Source organism: Akebia trifoliata, chromosome 2 (assembly GCF_017979445.1).
Source record: "Akebia trifoliata isolate Shusen 1 chromosome 2, ASM1797944v1, whole genome shotgun sequence".
NCBI classification, from domain to species: domain Eukaryota; kingdom Viridiplantae; phylum Streptophyta; class Magnoliopsida; order Ranunculales; family Lardizabalaceae; genus Akebia; species Akebia trifoliata.
The window spans coordinates 2,544,954-2,560,553 of NC_141376.1; the positions used below are offsets into that span (position 1 = coordinate 2,544,954).

General features: G+C 34.5%; 1 protein-coding gene across 12 annotated transcripts; it reads right to left on the bottom strand.

The window, feature by feature from the left end:
• Positions 1-7,196: 7,196 nt before the first annotated feature.
• LOC147408750 (kinesin-like protein) lies at positions 7,197-15,507 on the bottom strand. Of its 12 annotated transcripts, none has more exons than XR_015171453.1 (7): positions 15,043-15,507; positions 14,842-14,942; positions 11,862-12,025; positions 11,443-11,556; positions 8,855-9,057; positions 8,227-8,278; positions 7,197-7,385 (listed from the first exon to the last, which is right to left on the bottom strand). XR_015171453.1 is itself a non-coding variant. In XM_086421488.1 (5 exons), exons 1-5 carry the CDS (start codon positions 15,387-15,389, stop codon positions 8,908-8,910), a joined length of 876 nt encoding a protein of 291 aa, XP_086277614.1. In that variant the 5' UTR covers positions 15,390-15,507; the 3' UTR covers positions 7,677-8,907. The 12 variants fall into 12 exon arrangements, 1 of the variants encoding a protein (XP_086277614.1); XR_015171448.1 differs by lacking the exon at positions 7,197-7,385 and adding an exon at positions 7,677-8,084; XR_015171449.1 differs by lacking the exon at positions 7,197-7,385 and adding an exon at positions 7,677-8,110.
• Positions 15,508-15,600: the final 93 nt, after the last annotated feature.

Genomic DNA, 15,600 nt, shown 5'->3' on the forward strand with positions numbered 1-15,600 from the left:
TTTCTAATTAGTCATTGACTTTTAAAAGTTAGCTAAATAGTCATTTTCATTAAACTTTCTTTTCTTAATGGGCCCTCAACCTCATCTCAGATTATAATATTTTTGAAATATCAAAACTACCCCTTTCTTATTCTACCAACACCGTGGTTAAGCTCATCCTAAGTATCTACTCTTCTATTCCGAAAAGTGATCAATTCTTCTCCAAAAAGTAATCAATTCTTCTCAACCAAGTTGAGTTGCCTAAAGTTTAAATGCGCTAGAATACAATTCTTTCTATCCATCAAATCCCTCTTAAATCTTGCCGCATGTAGGGCAGGATTTATTCCAAAACTCTATCCTATAGGGGGTACATTAAATGTTAACATCTATTTATATTAATGATTGAGTCGTGCTGGGGTGACACAGGATTTACTGTGATTCTCACAATTCTGACGTGGACATGCATACATAATTGTAGATGGTTTTTACTCGTATTGCGAGGAAACACATCTATGGTTATGTGCGCATCCCATGTCAGACTTGTGAGAATCGCAGTAAATACCCTGTGTCCTTCCAGCATTTTCCTTAACGATTTTGTTGTTGATGCTGGGTCAAATTGTTCAACCGTGCATCTTGAATATCATCATTTATTTATAGATTGATGAAACTAGTTTTTGACGGCAATAAGCAATACACCCAACTTGAGTGGGTCTTACTCGGGTCAGGATTAGTTTGGCCTATGTCAAAACTGAATGGATATTCATCTAAAAAACAAATTGATGATCAAATGGTCTCAAACGTAAAAATAAACCTGCTCAATGTTAGTTCAATCATACTTGATAATTGGTCATAGACTCAGTTGTGCCTTAAAAAGATATTGGACCTCTAAATGTTAAAATGACTTTGATATGCTAAAATTAATAAGATTAATCAAGTTAGTCAAAGCTAATTAGATTTGAGCTAAATGGAAGACCTATGCAAACCAAAAGATGAACTCAATGCAGGCTACTGCAATGTGTTTGAAGAAAGTCCGACATGAATTAGAGTAAATGATGATTGATCAACAATGATGATGAGGGAATCACAAAAGCTACAAACTAGGATGATGGGCTTGGGATAAATAATGTTTGACAGAGGTGAGCAATGATTGAACACAAACAAGGTAGTGGACTTGATTTGGTTGCCTTCTGCATAAATAAGAAACGATTTACTTTTGTCAAGAAAAAGAATGGTCGAATCATCTCAAGATAAAAAGGTAAGATTATGCCAAGTAAGAGAGTCCACCTACTTCAGGAATGTGTTCAACTAAATGATACAAAAAGATTGCCTCTGATCTTAACAATCAATGAGATCAATGTAAGCCAAATTAAAAATGCGAAGAATCCCATCAAAAGAGGAAACTTAACAGAAAGAGGTGAAGGTGCAACTTAGCTAAGTTGGTAAAGGCCCGTGGAATGTTGATCCCACAACCTAGGCTCAAATCCTATTGAGTTTACTTTCACGTTGACTACTAATCACTTTGCTTGGTTAGCAAAGAAAAGAAAAGAAAAAACAAACAAGATAAAGGCTAGTTAGATTGAAATGGTAATAAGAAGGGAGCTTCCCAAAGAGATAGGATATAAATCGATAATTTTTTTTTCTTGTTTTTATTGGTGGGAGTTTGACTAAATAAATAAAATATGATTTTAACTCTAATTTGGGTTTTTGAGTATTTTTTATTTTTATTTATCAATATCCTATTGATAGGAGTTCGAAGGAAGTGGATCCTCTGTAGCACACAGTTCCTATAGCATGTTGTAGCACAATTTCAACGGTTGAAAGAGTGCCATGTCAACAATACAACTAGGGGCGGAGCCATGATTTTGCCTATGTGGGGATAATCAAGTGTAGAAATTTTTTTGTGGGAACAACTAAAAGTGATTTTTTTTTTTTTTTTTGAGAGCAATAGTAGTAATTTTTTTTTATCCGTTGTTAAAATCTATCACAATAACTCACTAATTCAGAGGAGGAGAATTTTTATAAATTAAAGAAGACTTAAAAAATAGTGGAATGATTTTTCAGAATTAGAGATGTAATTCGATTTTGAGGCGAACCCCGTGAATAAATCTCGCATTTTATCTCATCTATTTTTTTTTGTTTTTTGTTTTTTTATTTTTTTTACTTTGATTATTTTTCTTTATGATTTTGATCATTTGTGTGCATCAATAATAATAAAGATCGATTGTTAAATTTCAAAAAATCGACAACAATCGAAATTTTACCTCTACACATATGATCTTTCTACCTCATGCTCATGCATGTTTTTGAGAATCAAAATGATTAGATTTTCTCTAAATTCAATGGTCACTAATTGATTTCTTCGGAGCAATTAACAAAAGAACTGAAATTCGAGTTAGGATATTATAATTTCATTGTACAATTTATTGACTATGCTATTCGTGAATATTCAATTCGTAACCATGAAGATCCTTGTCAAGTAGACGCATTGAATATGAACACAACGCATTAAAAGTAATTAAGTGGAGTAGGGGTATTTTGTGAATATGGTCTTGGATGACCAGCTGATGAGGCGGCTGCTTATCAGGGGTTTAGACTCAGGTGTTTCTAATTAGCCTCCAGTTTGACTTTGACAATTTAGTCCAACAGTTGAAGTAATCCTATCACAGTCAACGGGTGGATTCTGATTCCACTGCAAAAATACTCAAAATCGAAATCTAATGGGAATAGCAAATGTGTAGATTCGAATCGGCTCTAATCCAACCCTAAAGAAGACTATATTTCATATCTTATATAAGATCCTAAATCCTGTTGGACTAAAGTCAACCAAATCCAAGCTGAGTTTGCGTGCGTAATCATTTTCAAGTTTTATAAAGATGTCGAATTTATATAATTTTTGAGGCCTTGTGATGTTACTTTTTAACAAAATAGAGGATCAATTCTCAGTCACCTTTAAGACAAAATTAAGTTTGTTATTTTATGAAACATTTTAATTATTTTTACTATAAAATCTTCCATCAAACAAATATGTAGACATTATATCAACTAGCCCAGTACAGCTGAGAATTCCAAGATCCAAGCCAAGTTTGATCCAAAATTAATGTAATTATTATTATTCCAAGTCAGACTAACTTGAATATCTTAGCTGTATCCATGTCATAAGGATGTAGAAGATAAAATTTGAAGAACTTTAACATTTTTAAAACTTTAGATAAAATTCAAAATATATTTTCTTTTCTTCTTAAAAGTGTAGAAAGGCTGTGTTGTAGGATTGCTAATGTAGTCCCTTAATAAGATTTCAAATCTTATTAAGTTAGATAAGTATTTGTCTTATTATAAGCAAATTGACAACGCTAATTAAGGATCCAACATCAGAGGATTTTCTTTTAGATACTGTGGCGTTGAGAAGATATCTCAAAACTCTCCAACTGATATGACAGGTAGGCAGTGGAGGTTGGGTGACGGTTAACGTCAGTTCCAACTACTTAAGAGACCAAATGTTATAAGTGTGATAAACGACGTAAAACGTTATTTATGAGTATTTGAAAATTCTGGTGTCCACCACCGACGGCTGAGATTGAAAGATACATCGTTGGACGATTGATCTACTAAAAACCTGTGATCTATTCCCATGGCAGTCATTATTTTAGTAAAAGGGTAACTAAATAATTTTATTTGTTTAGTGCGCTCATTATTAATTTTTAAGAATATTTTAAAAAATATAAATAATAATTTTATGTTTGAATAAAATTCAATGGACGTGGATGAATTGTTTTCATACTCATCTTTGTTGGCAAGTATTTCTCTTTGACGGGATACTTATCAAAGACATTTGACACTCAATGTTAAAAAGACAATCTCCTAACTATACACCGACATAAATTAAATGGTTCAAGTATATTGGTTATTTATTTATTTATTTTGATAATCGGGTATCAATATCAACAGTGGACCGGACTTTAATTTGGGCTTTGCCCAGTCCATAAATCATGGTCTTGTCCAAGGATAGGTCTCGGGGAACATGCAATGCCTGCACATCAGATGCATCAAGTAAGTGAGGGTATGCCCTCGCAGAAGATCCCTAATGAATTAATGCTCATACTAAGTATCGAACTCACGACCAATATGCATCAACCTTTTATCGATTTGAAATTGCCATTGGGCCAACCCCTCGAGGTACACATTGGCATTTTATTAGTGGGCAATCTTTCAACAGGTTCCTTTCTTTTTGGGACTTCTTAATATTTGAAATTTAATTACATAAATAACTTGAAAGAGTTTTCCTTTTTCGTATGAGGAATCATGAGATTTTGAACTTGATCAACTATGTTTTCGTGATTTCTACCATTGAAAGTGAGCTCCTCTTACTTTCAAAATTTTATTTTGAATATATTATTCTATTATAGTCAAATTCACTTCAAGAAAGTGGTTACTCGAAACAATCTTTTCATTGCGGATGGGATCGTCATGTACTTCAACATTTTCTTAATTTATCGTCTATTAGAACTACGAATGTGTTTGTTTATAATTTTATCTTTTATACTTTTTCAATTCTATAAAACATAGTTGATCTTACTCCATCTAACTCATTTTGCAATTGATGGATTTTATATTTTCTAGAACAAGAGTAAGGGGAAAAGAAGAAAAATGACCCAAAAAAACCATGACTTGTAGGGAGAAAGCCTTTTAATGCCCTTTGAGTATAGTGAATTACCTCTCCGGAGTTCCGAGAGATAATTCACTAGCTAGATTAGGTGTTTAATGTGTATGTGATTTAATTTATCGAATGTGCTTGCATACAAAATTACTTGTTTGTTAGGGAAAATCTCGTGACTTGACGGCATTCTAATATTTTTTTCATAAAAAATTTATATTAGTTATGCAGTTATAACTTATACTAACCTCAAGTTGACATACATATAAGTGGAATTGAATCATATTCTATTTTATTCCAAACCAGCCAACTTTCGTATTGAGGTTAGGGTGATTTTTCAAGGTAAAACAAAGTGTCAAAATCTATTTTTCAAGTACATATTCCTTTGTAGATATATCTAAGATATGGTTACTTTCAGTGATTTTATAAGTTAATTAGAGTTCTGGCACAAGCATCTTCTTTGGGATTAAGGGTGTAAAAGTGGAACAAAAACAAAATACATGGATATTATTAAAATTTTGAGGTTAAGAGGGTAAAAAATGAAAAAATAATAAAATGAATTAAAGAAAAAATATAATAAAGTCAGAGGAGGTGAAAAGAAAAGATAATAAAATAGACAACATTAAAATTGTGGTATGATGAGATATTTATCCTCACAAAGTTATAGTCATAGATGGGAGGTTTATCCGTGCAATACTATAATAACTAGCTTTGTTCCTTTTTAATATTTCAACCATTGGTAAATTATAGAATTTACCAAAGTATATATTTTTTTTACAGAAATATCATAAATACAGCTATTATCATTAACAAAAACCTCACCTTTTGTAGTGAGAGACCTTGGTCAATGTGAGACTTATTTTCTATATTTTGAAATCAGGATTGGATCAAAATCTTAAAGGTGCTATTAGTACCCTAACTTTTACTTATTACACCCCAATTTAGAAAAATAAGTGAATGATTGAAAATAAGTAAAGTTAGGGTGCCAATACTCTCTCTCTCTCTCTCTCTCTCTCTCTCTCTCTCTCTCTCTCTCTCTCTCTGATAGATTTCTATTTTTAGGTTTTGGATTTTATATATGAGCCTAATCCTAATTGTAACGAACTATTGAAACTATTTGAATTAGTGTTATAATATTTTCTACAGTTATCATATTTTCTAATGTTGATAAATAACTTAAGCCAAATCTTTGAAATGTTTGAATAGTGTATTTTAATCTTTAACAGGGGTATGATCAATAATTAAGAAATTTGGGTGCCAATAATAGTATATCACATGTCATTTTCTAGATATAGGATAGTAAAACATTTTTCTTACTAAGTTAGTATGATTTTAAGTATTAATAAAGGTCATTTTGCTCAAATGTATTTCATGGTAAAACTCATAAAAAAAATTAATAAAAAAATTCAAATTTTGATTTTGGCTTGGTCCAAGGTTTTGAAATTGGATGGCTACTCAAACTTCCACTGAACTGTCAAATTTAAAATTAAAATTCAATATTGAATTTTTTTCTTCAAAATTGATAAATCCCAATCCTGTGGGATTAGGATCATTGGATGGCACAAGGTGAGGTCAACATGTGAGGTCAGAGTTGAAATCTTAATAAGGCTAGTTGGACCCTAAAGGATATTGCTTCACATCTGAAGAGTTTGTCACGTGGCGCTTCGATGGTGGAATAGCCAAGTAACTAAAGCTAATATAATCTTTTAACGATTTTCTGTCGTAAAATCGCCGGCACAGCAGCGTATTTTAGCATGATTCAATGCATCCGAATGGGGTTTGGTATAGTGGTGGGGTACATCTGATCTGGAAGTTAAGACTCTTAAAAAGATTGTGGGGTCATTATTTAGTGAATAGATACCCCCACAACAAACTATAATTAATTGATAATTAAATGCTTGAAAAAGAAATTATATAGGGAGAAAAATTTGTTTGACATACACTACACAACTTTACTATCAAGTTTTTGCCAACCAATCATAAGGTATGCTGAAGGTTAAAGGAAGCCTAGAACCAGCAGCCCTTGTCATGACCAAAATGCCAGGTGGGACCCACTTACCAAAATCACCCTGATTGATAATTTCTATACGTTGGATTTAGACTTTTATTTATTTATTTATTATTATTTAGGTTTGAAATTCACTATAGACTCATTAGGCCCATGATTTTTTTTTTTATTGTTTTTAAAGGTAATCATTGGACAAACATTCAAGGGATTAAGTAGGTCAAAATAACTGCAATGGGAATATGTGTGGCCCATGAATCCGGTTCGTTTGGACGGATCTCAATGGTCCACGCTTACAGATGGGCCAAAAACCCAATCAATAGTGACCCCCTTTTTTTATGGGTGGAAAATCTTTCTACCCTTTCGGTTCATCAATTCAGAAAGGTAAAAAAGGGTATTTTTTGGAGGGTTGTGGTCCATCAAAGAGGTTGCATAACCATTGGATAGTCAAGATTGATGCGCGAGAGAGATAACATGAACATAGACGTAACCCATTGATTAGTCAAAATTGATGCGACATAGACATGTGATGCAATGGTCCAGGAAAGAAGCCCTCGGAGATTTGGGAAAATCTCAAATAGCTGGCTTTCATATATAATACTAATTCAACAAGTAATCGCCTAACCAATTATGGGTTAGAGTTAACTCCACGCCCTCTCCCTGTCCATGTAGCACATTTTCTGTTCCCCACTGATCCATGGATGTTTACATTCCTTTCGAAGGTGGTAGACTAAGACACCAAAAATCAGCCTAAAACGAAAATTAGAAATCATCAAAATTCCAACTTTTTGAAAAAAAAAAACCTTTTGGGGGTTGAGTGGTCGAAGGGGCTAAAAATTCATGGGTTGTGGGCCCAAAGAGTGCCCTGGGACCACAGCCGAAAAAGTTGAAACCTTGAAGCTAAAGACAACAAATATAATTTCTAAGCTGAGATAATATTTAATAGTCACCAATTAAAGATAATAATAATAGAGTGATCGAGAATTTTGAGAAGAGATTCAGCCTCTTTTTGACATGAACACAACTAAGACAATATCAAAATCAGTATCAAAAGCCGTCTCTTTTCATGGAGAATTCATACTAAACACCCTCTCCTGAGTCTCCTTACGACTGCTTGTGTTCAGACTTAGTTTCAAAATTTCAAGCAACAAGCATTTCTGTTCTCCAATTAAAAAATAAAAATAAAAAAAAACATTCCCATAAAGAAAATTAAGAGCATCTGAGCCATTGCATCTTCCTACGAAAGGGCAAGAGATATTAATTAATAAGCAACCTTGATGTGCCTACCTAAATTGATAATTGATAAGTGAAGAGCCCATCACCCATCATGGAACAGTGCTTTTGCGAATGTGTGCCGGAATTGCACTCTTTAACAAGCCACCATTGTAGTTTTCAATAAATACAAATATGTTTGATGCACCATCAAATTGGATAGATCTACGCTGTGACCTGTGGACATCTCCTAAGATCACATACTATGGGTTGGCAAATAGGACAAGTATGTTAACAATACTATAATAATAAATGTGTACTGTGGGGCAAAAATTTAGTTCAAGAGCCCAGAAAACATATCTTGATGAGAGAAGTACACCTCTCACTTTACTTCAATATTTCAGAAGATCTTGCGTCACATTGGATACTAGCTGCAAAAGTACTCCCATGCCAAGTTGGACATGAAACAGATAGTAGTATTGAGTAAGAATTGATAAGAGTGCAACATCATAATTGGTCAGGCTCTGTCCCTTCCATAGCCTTTAGATGCAATTTAGTATTAATGAAAATCTTAACCCATGATTCTTTTAATCCAAATTATTGATCAGTTACAAGTGACAGGATTTCTATTGGAATATTATATTTGAGCACATTTTGCACTTCATTGATGACTAAATTCAAGGATGATACTTATACTACATAGTAATTGTGGTTTAGTAGTTGGAAGTCAGGAGATCTGTTTAGGGATCACTGGTGGGGAATCGAACCTCAGGATTTTGGGTACTTTTGTTCTGGAGTCTGGACAATATATGTCATTGTCTTAATGGGTCACAATTTTCAGCAATCACACATACCCTAATTATTAAGTTAACTAAGCAAATATTGAATTTACAAATCATGCGTGTGGGGGAACTGTACATGTGATTGAAGAGTTTGAATGTGATGCTTTTATCTGATTAATATGACCTATTTGTGGAGTCCAATTGGATGGATTCAATCAAGCTTACCTGGTGAAACAACTGTTGCACACAAATCGCAAAAGATTGAATACCATAAGATCCTACTCGTTTGGCATCTGCTTTGCAACGGAACGGAGGAAACTAATGAGAGACTTTTTTGCACCGGCCAATGCTGCTTCACCTTGTCCATTTTCTTCAGTGAGCTGGCAATCTTGCATGGAATGTACTCTCCGAACAAGTTTCCGTAGTTCCTGTTAAATATTACCACCTTAAGAAACAGTGATAATACAATAACTGGGGCATAGACCAACTGATGATTACCGACATTTATAAACTAGAACAGAAGGAAATTATATGTTTTTAAGCATTATTTACCTTTTCTAACAGTGACTAAATAAACAAAACTAAATTTAGAGCTGTACATATCCCTCAGGTTTTTACAGAAGCTAATACGTTGATACAAACATAGGAGTTTTTCAACATTGATTCAAACACAGATTAGCAATATTTGCCTCTGGCAGTAGACACTAAGGATACAATGGACGGTTGAACCAATACCAAAGAAACATGGAAAGGAAATAAATTTTTACTCTAGAACCATTCCAGGGAAGCTTTTAGCTCAATTCACTGTGTTCAAGGGCCAATGATGGTCTTGGCATCTATATTAACAACTCATAACTAAGTGGTAGACTGGTGATTAACAAATGCAAGTCTTGATCAGTCGAAAAAAAAATAAACCATCTCTTAACCTTGAATTCCCTCTAATATTACAGGGACCGGTTTATCAATTGATAGTGAAAGTTAAAAATCTTGGGAGGAATAAAATGATTTTACTCAAGTCAAGAATGATATCTAAGGGTCTTCTTCAGGGGCGGAGCCAGGATTTTCTTGTAGTGGGGGCAAACTATGGTTAGTTGTATAGTTGAAGAACTTGAAGGTGAATGATTTTAGGGAGAAATCAGAGGTTTTTGGTTAGAAGTTGAAGAAAAGGATATTTAGGTCATTTCCAATTAGTATATATGAGAAGGCTCGGTCAAGAGGCAATGTCATCAACAAAAAATTGAAGGTGGGGGAGGGGGGGCAAAAATTGAAGGGAGGTGAGGGTGTGGGGGCAAATGGGGAGAGAGGTGAGGGAGTGGGGACAAATGGGGCATGTAATTAGTAGAAAATATAGTGGTGTCTCAAAGTTCTGTGGGGCCAATTGCCCCCACCAGCTCCTTAATAGCTCCACCCCTGGTCTTCTTCAACTTTTTCTGATAAGTAGGATAATGTAAGAATAGGATATCTTTGCATTATGCATTGTAAAACCTCAATTAAATATCTGTGAAGAAATACCCAGAAGAATTTATTTGAGATCTACATTTCAATACATACAGAAAACCCAAAATTTTCCTTTATTTATTTTAGCAAATAAGAACACAACTTAGGCCAACAAGTGTACAAGTTGAGGACATTTTTGGTGAGGATTATCTCATCACAGAAGAAGTAACTCATTCTAAAACTTCTAACCCCCATCATAGCTGGATTACAAGTTGAGAAATTATGCCATTTCAGCCTTAACTTGAACTCAACAGTTGTTACGGTTAGAAGTTTCAAAATGGGTTTGACTTTTGGTGACAATGATTACCACAATGAGGGATCATCCTCACCCAAAATCAGCTCTCAACTCATCTGCAAGTGGGTCAGTCGCACGCAGACATGCACGTGTGAACACATTAATTAACAATGATGGGAAATAATACAGAATCATTCTTCAGCAGCAGATTTTGATATGATAAGCATGTGGAAGGCCACTGTTTTGGTGTGCTAAATTCGCTTTTTACCAATATCTTCAATGAAGTGACAGCATGGAGTAAAAAATAATACTAAAATCAAGCTTCAGCAGCAGATTTTGTAATATAAAAGGTATGGAGGCTTATGCTTTTGGAGGATAAGTTATTGTTGAATTAATGATGAAACCTTTCAACCTTTCTAAAGTCTGAAGAGATTTAGCTTTTCTTCGCTTTTGGGTTTCATAGATCGGACACCATGTACAACAATTTGAGCTGAGTTTAAAAAATTCATTTTCTGTTGAACAGGAAAAAAAAATATTATGTTCTTCTCTGAGACTATCATAAAAAATATTGTTTAATGAAAGAAAATAATAAATGAATCAGAAATTAACGCCGAAGCAGTCCCACAAACTTTGAAGCAACCAGGCCAATCTAAGGAAGATCCCATAGCAGAGACAGTCACTAGATTTGGACCAAGTTGATGAAAAAATGGATCCAGAGAACTTTCAAAAGATGGCAAGTTCTAAATTCCTAAAGAGGTACAACTACTGTGAATCCAATTCTATTCCTAGTCTAGATGAGTTTGTAGCAATGCATATGTTGTAACAGCTGAAGGTGATTCTAGATCTCCTAATATGGACTCAGATGATATAGGTCAAGCTAAGCAACACGAAACTGGAATAAAATAACAGGCTATAAGAGTCGGTCACTTAAATTCTCAAAATTAATGGTGATACCATGAACAAAAAACATCCAGCATTAAGGAACTGGGAACAATAAATCTTCGTTGGTCATTCGTGTCTTAAAAAAATTGTAAGATGAGATCAAAATCTTAAATAAATTAGTAACATGGCGTTAATTTACCTGACGGTCAAATTCGACACTGTGAATGGAATAAACTTCATTTGTAATGTCAGAATCCTTATCAATCAAGCCCTCAAACCATCGGGTTGCTACATCATTGTAGTTATGGCACCCCTGCAAGCAAATTTTAACAACAAAAAAAACATTTCAGTTCTTGGACAGTAGTAACTAACAAACAAATATTTAAGTGTTTTAGCAATCATGTATTGAAATTTTATTTATTTTTTAAATTACATATTTGGGTGTAAGGACTATGGAGGGGACAAGGATCAAACCCAGTACCTCCCAATAGCATTGATACATCCAATTGAACTACAAGCTCAACACCCATTAAGTGGCAGTCACCAGCGAATTATGATATTAAATTCAATACAAACTTCAATTTAAATACACAACCATGCCTACAGATTATAGTGTACCTCCTCTTCCTCCTCATATTCAATTTCTCCACCATCCTCCTCGTCCTCTTCAATGATCAATGATTCTGTACCAGATAAGGCCTGCAGCTTAGCTTGATCACCATCTTTTGAAGCCTGAATTAAAGTATCCATCAATTCAGGTTGCGCTTTCCGTAGCAGTCTACCTAACTTGCATTGTGTATCCATATTAAGATTACAGGGCATAAAGAACATAAGATATTCAGTATAACTTCACAACATCTAAATTCATTTTGTATAGTTAATGAAGCAACTTCTCCAGATTTATTTGAAGCAAGTGTACTGTACATGTATTGCGGCTATAAAAAAAACAAATGAGGTCACCATCAATGATAGATGTAAATGCACTTTAATTTGTCTCTTTCTCAAACTCTCTAGATTTGTCTCCTTTGCTATTTTATTTCCATGCACACGCACTCCTATACACCCACGCATGCTGTGCACAAACCCCTATGAGCATTCATACACGCATGCATGCATGCACATATAGACATGTGAGTGCATTAAGGCATCGTGCTAAACCGGTTTGGATTGGGACAAGCAGGCATTTTGGGGTGTGGTGCTTGCAAGGTAAATCTATTCATTATTACAAAATACATTTTAACTTCTGATTAGTTTATTCATCATCTTATGCCTTGCAACAAATGTTGGGTGGCAACACGAATCCTATTTCACCATTCCACCTCTAGGGTCATAACTTCAGTCAGAGAATGTATTTTCATATCTTCTCTTAATACATCCATCTTTGTCATTTTCTACTTCTATCTTGCCCCTATGGATAACTTGACTTGCACCAAAACGCTCCTTCTCACGGGTGACGTCATCATTGTACATGCCCAAGCCACTCAAACAAATTTCTTTACTTCATCTACCATTCAAGCTATTCCCCGAATGCCCTCATTTCTTTATTGTTCTTGCCCTTTTGGATATTTCGACTTGCACCAAAGTGCTCCTTCTCACAAGTAATGTTATTGGTCATCTTTGTACATGCCCAAACTAGTCAAACAATTTTTCTTTATTTTATCTCCTATTCAAGCTATTCCTCTAATCCCCTCATTTCCACAGTATGTCTTTCTCGGTGTTACCACTCATTCCTCAAATTCCCTCATGATTCTTGGATGTCCATGATTCAGCTCTTTGCATAGTTTTAGTTATATGCACTTTGTGCTTTACATCTTATTCTTATTAGTTTAGGCATTACTTTCCCAAGGTTAGATTAGTATTTTTAAGTTTTATGCACTTAAAAGGGGCATGATTGTAATCATACTATTTTTCTTATATAAATCAGTAAGAGAATGGAGACGAATTAAAAGAGACAGAATTCCCCTCTCTTTTTCTTCTTTTCTTCATGCTTTATTCAAACCCTAGTTTTGAACCCTAATCTAAATCAAATATGGTACCAAAGCTATAATATTTAATTTGTTTTAAGATTTTCTTTACATCCAATTTCTCTTATTTTACGTCAATACTCAACTGTCACCTAGGGTTTGACATTTCTTTTTCTGATTTATGGGGCTTTTAACCCTATATTGTGTTCTCTGCAGCAAAATGTTTATGCTGAGAAAAAAAAAAGGGTATGATGTTTTTCGATCCAAGTTAAATGGTATATAGCAGCTGGAAATGAAGTACACACACTCTTAATATGTTAAAGGCATTGTAAAATGATTGTGTATGTATTTCCTCATGGTATTTCAGTTGTAAATGAGTTGGGCGTTAAAAGGCACATTGAGAGAATATTTTCTCATAGTTTTTTTTCCCCGCTCGGTAAGCAAGGGGGTTAGGGGTTAGTGTGAAAATAGGTTCTAACGGGTTTTGAACGGAGATAGTGTGATAAACACTCCACACACCTTCCCAAATTAGCTAAGTTGGCACCTTCAATGGCTGTTTTCTAATAGTAGTTAATTGTGTATAGGCTGGAAATTGAAAGGACATATCATAGGGTGTTGGAAGTTCTCAAAAAGATGTTGGACCAATAGTTTGGTGTAAGTGGCTGCTTTTGTTTAACATTCTGATTTTGCTAGTTCATATTATTAAATATTGAGGTCCACTACAATGAAAACAAAGGTGGGAGTTTTGATCAAAAAAGAAAAAAGAAAACAAAGGTTGGAGTTGTGTCATAATAATTCCGATAATGTTTAGATTATCAATATAAAATTACATGATGCACATTTTCGCCAATGGTGCCAAATTTGCAAAAGTTTTCTCAACATTCTGTGGAAAGGATATGTTTCTCACTATGGAAAAACCAAAAGAACACACCATAATATACAGGGCATGAGTACGTGATAACACCATATCTACTCCTATTGAGATTGCAAACATTGAACTCATAAAAAGAGTGTATATTCAAAGAAAGGCGCTTAAATAAGCACTGCCGACTGAACAGAAGATCCACCTCCAGAGCCTACTTCAAAAAATATTTGTGTACCCTTCAATAAAGGTAAACGTGCTCGTCAATACCATCCATTTCTATGTTTGTTTATAATGATGGTCTTTCCTATATACCCATACAATTACATTGACTTATCTCTTCATGTTATATTCCCAAATCCTATGAGGAGACTCTTTCTTATGAACTAAATGTAAGCATAAGACAATCAAAAGATGATATTAATGAATGGATGGACATACAGATTTTGACAAACACTTGTATCATACAATTTCATGTCTTATGCATCAATAAAGTTAAAAAGAGAAACATGCGCCATACAATATCTTTTTCTCGCTTAATTGATCTTATTGAGTTGAAACAGATGATTATTGCAGTAGAAGACGCTTGATTGATATAAGACATAAACTGAAATGTATATTTATAAGTTCACAATTTACTTGCATTAAATTTCAAAATTTCTGTTCATGTCAAAAGATATTCCCATTTTCTTTCTAGAAATATAACTTCTTAATTCTTATGATCTAACAGGGAATTATAATAACTTGTATTTGTCGAAACTAATTAACGAACCTATGTAATTGAATTGTCTTCGTTTTCCTTCTCGGACATCAGGGCCCAACCTCTTCACTAACATTAGAGCATCAAAAACTTCTCGCTCCAGCGAAGCCATTCTGCAATCAAGTTTGTAATAAGGAACAAAGGACTACTCTAACATCATTACTTGTGAATTCGAGAGAGAAACTGAGAAAGAGAGAGGTTTAGTTGGAAAACCTGAGAATTTGTTTGATTTGAGGGGTTGAGAAGGTTGCGAGTTCCATTCCCCATTTGACGGCTCGGCGAGCCTCTCGTTTCTTCTCGTTGCGGCTCTTCTTTTCTAGGGATTCGGAATCGATGCTGTTTTCTTGAAGATCAGATGATATTGATCTTAATGCGTTCGATCGAAAAGATATGAGACGATCAGAGATAGGAAGTGTGGAGAAGGAGAGGTGTTGCAGAGAAGTGGTTTTAGTGGAGAGGAGTAAAGATGGGAGCAGATGATGGAGGAATGTTGGGCGAGTGCAGCATTGTTGCTGTGTTCTGAAAGGCCGTACAACATGAGCCATCATCCTCTCTCTCATAATCCTATCTTCTCTTCTTAAGAAAGGGCGGTGAGGGAGGGAAATATGTAGATGAACACTTGGGAAGTTGGGACTAGGAGAATCGGATCGCGACTCTCCAGGGTTCAGGTTACGACCTAAGCGCTAAGGTAATTTTCGATATACCCTCTAGGTTTTAACGAATATTTGAGATACACCTTCTTTTTGACAAAAATCCCTTGACCGTGGTCTT

What these genes read in the sequence shown, in the direction of transcription:
- LOC147408750 (XM_086421488.1), bottom strand. Translation starts at nt 15,389, where the DNA reads ATGAGAGAGAGGATGATGGCTCATGTTGTACGGCCTTTCAGAACACAG. An exon ending in CAAATCAAACAAATTCTCAG is followed by an intron (nt 14,943 to 15,042) that starts GTTTTCCAACTA and finishes ACTTGATTGCAG; the next exon opens with AATGGCTTCGCTGGAGCGAG. An exon ending in GTGTCGAATTTGACCGTCAG is followed by an intron (nt 9,058 to 11,442) that starts GTAAATTAACGC and finishes AATATTTAACAG; the next exon opens with GAACTACGGAAACTTGTTCG.